The sequence below is a fragment of the Enhydra lutris genome, unplaced genomic scaffold (assembly GCF_002288905.1).
Source record: "Enhydra lutris kenyoni isolate GAN:26980312 unplaced genomic scaffold, ASM228890v2 scaffoldscaffold4, whole genome shotgun sequence".
Classification (NCBI taxonomy): Eukaryota; Metazoa; Chordata; class Mammalia; order Carnivora; family Mustelidae; genus Enhydra; species Enhydra lutris.
The window spans coordinates 51227816-51234033 of record NW_019154088.1 but is presented as its reverse complement, the minus strand read 5'-3'; the positions used below and the strand labels follow the sequence as shown (position 1 = coordinate 51234033).

Below are 6218 nucleotides of genomic sequence, written 5' to 3'. Positions count from 1 at the left end.
GTCAAATAAATAAATTAAAAAAAACACAGTGGAGAGTTAAATTTGGAATGTAGGCTCTGGTCAATGTACATACTTGCCATTGAAACGACTGACTTGACTTAATTATGTCAGCATGAAATTGCTCTCAGAGTTTGGCTAAAGCAGACAGAATCTCCTTTCCTAAAAGGAGCAGGAACTAGCGGGCGCTCGCGTTTTGGCGAATCTTGAGCCTCGCCTCCCGCCGTCCGCCGTCACGTGGCGGCCCGCGCCGGCCGCGTTGATGGGTGGGGGCGACTCTACCAGGCGCCGGGGCAGGAAGGGAGGCGGCAGCCGTGCCATTCTTAAAGGGGCCCGAGGGAAGGCGAGGAGCCGCGGACGGCCGGAAGGAAAATGGTGAGTTGCCGCCGGGAGGGCGGGGGCCGGAGGGCTGGGCCAGCCAGCCGGGCTCTCCCGTTTGCCAGAGCCCAGTTCGGCGGGCAGCGCCCGGGGTGAGTCGGCGGCCGCTTCCGCTCCGGCTGCTGGCGCGTGCCCACAGCCAGGGACTTGGCCTCCCTCCGCCGCCGCTGCCACCCCGCCTAAGGGCAGCATCCTCCAGCCGTGCCTGGGGTCGACCCGCCCAGCGGATCTCGGGACTGGGGTGCGGCCAGTACGGCTAGGTTATTCTCGCCTGGTCTTTTTGGATGGAGGCTTCCAGCTCCTCAACTGCAGGGTCGGGGGCCCGGGGGTCTGGCACCTCGAAGGGCTGCCCCAAACACCAGTTTATTTGCCAGGACCCGGGCCAGGCCTGAGGGCAGACAGGCGCTGAGCTCCTTCCGCCTGGCGGCCTTTGCAGGAAGGGCTCGAAATTTCAGATTCCATTCTCACGGCCTCGCCTTAGCTTGTCTCCTCCTTCCCCGGCCTGCCTTTAAGGATTTTTACGTATTGCTTTCTTCCAGTTAGGGCAGTTGGAAATCTTTTGACCTACGGTTTTGGTTCTTAGCCTTGAAGTGACCGTCAAAAGCTTTAGTTTGTTCTGGGTGCTTTCGCTTCCGTTCTCGAATGGATTGAACCCCTAACTCAAAAATAAATTGCCTAACTCAATAAATAAATTGCCTAACAAGAATTTGCTGGATCTTTTCCTACCGGGTGTTTAAATATGCGCCTTTCTCTGATTAGAAACAAAACACAATCCCCCACTGTCTTATGTCTGACCTCCCACTCATTTCTTAACCCACCTCCATCTAATAGATCTTGTCGTGGTCACCGAATCAAAGGGACTGTCTTCAGTTCTCATCTTTCCTGACTTTTCATCTGCATTCTAGGCAGTTGACTACTCTCTCCTTTTTGAAGCATTCTCTTCCTGCACGCTTTCCCTTGGCTTCTCTTTTTTCTTCTACTTTTCCTGTTGGACCGTTTGTGTCCCATGCAGACTGTTCTCCTTACCTGAATATCACATGTAGGAGTTCTAGGCTCCAGTCTAATGCTTTGTTTTCCATTCTGTATTCTTTTCATCTTCCCTTACACTCATAGCTTCAGTTAACTCCTCTCTGTAAGCAGATGACTTGTGAATTTTTATCACGCTTGCTTCTGAGATCCAGTCCAGATCTATATATCCCATTATTTAGTTATCCTCTAGGAAGCTTTTCTCCACTTGGGTGCCTCAGAGCCACCTCAGTTTGTCCAAAGTAGAACTCGTGCTCTTGCCCTGCAGACCTGCTCTTTGCTCTTCCTCAGTGTTCTTAACTCAGTGAAAGCTACTGTTTGGTCTCTTACACAAGTGGGAAGCTTCCCAGTCACCTTGATAACACTTTTTCCTAACTCACCTGTCCAATACCCAATCTGTCACTAGCGCCATCTCCATCAACCTCAGCTACTTTTCATCTCTTCCTTGTACTAAGCTTGCCAAGTAACTAGTCTTGCTTTATTCATCTTGGCACTCTGCCTGTTTCCTGCATGCAGATCTGGTCACGTTTCCCATAACCACTCTGCTTAAAACACTTTAGTGGCTTCCCATTGCTCATAGGATAAAGACCAAAATATGACCCACTGGGCCCTATGTGGTCCAGCCCCTGCCCAACTTCCTGTTATACCGTGTTCCTGCTCATTCTCTGTGCTTGAGTCGTGCAGGCCTTTCATTAACTTAGATGTGCTGTGATCCCTTTAATCAAAGAGTCTATGCATAGGCAGTTTTGGTCCTCCAGATACCTTTTTCAGGCAGATCTTTTGCGGTGGTCTTCCTCAGTCCTAAGTTCTTGTAGCAGCAGCCTTTGTTTCTCCTGCCTAGTTCTTATCACAGGTGCAAACAAGTGTGTTTTCTTACGTGATCCTTTTGATGTAGGTCTGTTCTGTGTAGACTATATTAGAAGCTCCCTGAGGGCAGACCCATATTATTTATTTATTTTATACGATATAATTTTATACGATTGTATCCCCAGCACTTAGCACAGTGCTTACACTAAGTGTTCCTGACGTGGATAAACCAGTAGGTGAACACTTGAGTTCAACACTGCCCTTAACTGTGTGTTGATATTTTCTCATATAGAGTTATTTGCAGAATGTTACACTTATTCTTAAATGCTTCTACTAAGCAATTAGAATTGACTGAGCCTGGGTCCCTTTTCTTGTAGAAAGGAATCTTATTATGGTATTGGGAGGGGTGAATATGCCCCCAAAAAGAGCTATATAAATTAAATCACAGCATGTTTTTCACTTGGTGCCTGGTCCTTAGAAGGTCAAGATTGCACGAGCAGCTCTGAGTATGAGAGGTGGAAGATAAGACTTGTGATAAATTGGTCTTTGCCTGAAGAGGAATCTAAAATACTTATTCGTTTCACTGATGGGTTCTACCTTTGGTTGAAGAGAGAATGAAAAGTCTAGTTTTTTCACTCTACAGCTTTCTTCAAAGATAGAAAAAAATAGACTAGGATTGAATACTACCTTTAGGAAGCTCCATATGACTTAGCACCTCTTTCTCTAAGGAGAACTAATAGGATGCATGTACTTGACTCCTGCAGGAGCCTTATTCATTGGATAATAATTATTGGTGGAATGCCCTTTTTACTGTAAATAGCATATCCTGGGATATATCATACCTTACATATTACCAGTGTTCTGAGTTTAAAGGACAATTTAAAATTGACAGCTATTTCCTGCTTTAACCTATGCTCTCATTTACCCAATATGAGGTTAAAAAAGCAAGCTTTTATTAAATTTGTGTTTTAACTTAAAATTGACAACATTAGTCCTTTTGGGTTATAATGACACATCTGTATTTAGCATTGGTCTCAGAACTCTTCTAATTCTCTTGAAGGAGTGGAGGTGGGGGGTTCGGGGTGGGGGCCTTATATATGAAAAGATTAAAGAATGTGGACCTTGTTTGGCATCTGACTTAATTAAACCAACTGCTGGGGGAAAAAAACAAAACATTGAGGGGAATTTGAATCCTGTTTGTTTGTTTGATACTGGAATTACTGTTAGTTTTTTTTTAAGGTGAGATAATGTTTTTGTCCTTATATTCTTAATGTCACATACTGTCATTTTAATGATACATACTAAAATATTTATAGTTGAAATAACTTTGGGCTTTTGACAGTCCATCAGGCAATGTGGAGAGTGATCATGTGATAAGATTGGCTGTGTGTTGATAATGTTTGAAGCTGAATTATAGGTGCATAGGGTTCCACGATACTATTCTCTTGTATGTGTTCAAAGTTTCACACATTGAAAAAAGGGAAAAAAAAAAATCCATGCTTGTGTTTACAATCAGTAATACATTTGCATTACTACGAGAAGAGTCCTCTGGTCATTTCCTTGCCACATTTCTGAAGATGAATCTCTTATTTTTTCGTAATTTGTAAAAGCTGCTTTTAGTTGTTTTTTTTTTTTTTTTTTAAAGATTTTATTTATTTATTTGACAGAGATCACAAGGAGGCAGAAAAGCAGGCAGAGAGAGAGAGGGAAGCAGGCAGGCTTCCTGCTCAGCAGAGAGTCTGATGCGGGGCTCAATTCCAGGACCCTGGGATCATGACCTGAGCTGACGGAGGCAGAGGCCCCAACCCACTGAGCCACCCAGGCGCCCCTGCTTTTAGTTTTTATATTTGTTCATCTGGTTTTGTTTTCATAGTTCCTTTTTTTTTTTTTTTTTTTTTAAGTAATCTCTGCAACCAATGTGGGGCTTGAACTCATGACCCCAAGAACAAGAGTTGCATGCTTTACAGACTGAGCCAGCCAGGCATCTCACTTTCATAATTCTCAATAATTCTTTTTTAAAATTCCCATAGTCATTTCATTAAGATAGAAAATGTTATTGGTCTTTACTCTTGTGGTTTATCTTTCATACTTTATTTGTATTTTTTCATAGTTGTGAGACACAAAAATGAACCAAGGTCTTATTAATTCAAAGTATAATAAAGATTACTTTCCTGCCTAGTGCAAAAATGTCATACTTTGTAACAGCAGACAGTGATCCTTGAATTTCCTATATTCTTCTCTTCCTCTATGATTCTGATGAAGTTGCACATTATTGTATCTAGTTCTTTTTTTAAAATTTTTTTTTTAAAGATTTTATTTATTTATTTGACAGAGATTACAAGTAGGCAGAAAGGCAGGCAGAGAGAGAGGAGGAAGCAGGCTCCCTGTCCCAGGACTCTGAGATCATGACCTGAGCCGAAGGCAGAGGCTTTAACCCACTGAGCCACCCAGGCGCCCCTGTATCTAGTTCTTTAAGCTATTTATTAGCCAAAGAGAAAGTTAAAGCTTAGCCTAGATGTAAGATGATCAAATGTGTATAATTTAGATACAAACATTGGTAGATTTAAAACCTTTTTAAGTTTTCGTGTGTTTCATGTTAACCCACATAACTGTGACATTTGTAGATGTCAGTATATGTTTTTAAAGGTATTAAGTTTTATAACTTTAACACACATACTTGTACTGAAGTTACGGTGTTTTATACATGATTTTTTTTCTTTTCTAGAGTGAGTCTTTGGTGGTTTGTGATGTCGCTGAAGATTTAGTGGAAAAGCTGAGAAAGTTTCGTTTTCGCAAAGAAACGAACAATGCTGCTATTATAAGTAAGCTAAACGTGATTGCCTCAGTTACATGGTCTTCATTGATTTTTATCTTGTAGCTACATTGAATAAACTGAGCCATTAGGAAATAATTTGCCTCCTTCTGTTTTAATCTTCCCTCTTGCTTTTATTTATTTATTTATTTATTTAAAAAAAGATTTTATGTATTTACCTGTCAGAGAGAGAGAGAATGCAGGCGCACAGGGGTGTGCACAAGTAGGGGGAGTGGCAGGCTCCCTGCTGAGCAAGGAGAGGGGGAATGGGGACTCCATCGCAGGACCCTGGGATCATGACCTGTGCCAAAGGGAGAATCTTAACGGATGGAGCCACTCAGGTGTCCCTTCGCCTTGCTTTTACATCACTTTAAAAAGTAAGTAACAGCTGTTATCCCAGAACAGAGGTGGAGCGCCCTACCTCTCTCCTCAGCTGCCTGTACAGCTCTGGAGATGATCTTAGCCACCTGGTCATTGTAGTGACCCATCCAACTCCATCCTTTAACTTCTCAGGAGGCTAAAAATTGCCTGCTCATTCAGTCTGAGCCAGAAACCTTTGCCTGCACCTAAAACGTTAAAGTGTTCAGCATTGTCTTCACAGTGATTTGAGGCCTTATTTCAATTCTTGATTTGAGCTGCTAGTTTCATAGAGATTACTTTTAAGTGTCACTGACTTCTGACAGTGGGAAGAATGATTTGCATATTGCCTCTCCCACTGTGAGCTTATCTGATGTCATGCAGATTTCTTTTATATTCTTAAGTAGTATTTAGTATGTGGGGTAGGGATTTAGAAAGGTGAAAGAAGGGCAAGGGGGTAACAGTGTAGATCTCTATAGACTATACTTAACAGAGAGGCATCTGGCAGATGTGAGTTAATAAGGTAGTGACAACTTGTAATGAGTTTTGGGCGCCTGGGTGGCTCAGTGGGTTAAGCCTCTGCCTCAGCTCGGGTCATGATCTTGGGGTCCTGAGATAGGCTCGCATCTGGCTCTCTGCTGGGCAGGGAGCCTTCTTCCCCCTCTCTCTCTGCCTGCCTCTCTGCCTACTTGTGGTCAATCTCTCTCTGTCAAGTAAATAAATTTAAAAAAACCTCTTAAAAAAAAAAAACCTACAATGTAGGCAAACAGTTCTTTTTTTTTTTTTTTAAAGATTTTATTTATTTATTTGACAGAGATCACAAGTAGGCTGAGAGGCAGGC

The 6218-nt window shown here is 42.8% G+C and overlaps 1 protein-coding gene across 1 annotated transcript in view; it reads left to right on the top strand.

Annotated features, from left to right (window-relative positions):
- Positions 1–241: 241 nt before the first annotated feature.
- Positions 242–6218, top strand: part of LOC111138536 (glia maturation factor beta) — a 15685-nt gene continuing 9708 nt past the window's right edge. The window contains exons 1-2 of the mRNA XM_022490556.1: positions 242–372; positions 4934–5030. Of these exons, the coding sequence (XP_022346264.1) occupies positions 370–372; positions 4934–5030 (100 nt within the window). The 5' untranslated portion in view covers positions 242–369. The remainder of the gene's footprint in view (positions 373–4933; positions 5031–6218) is intronic.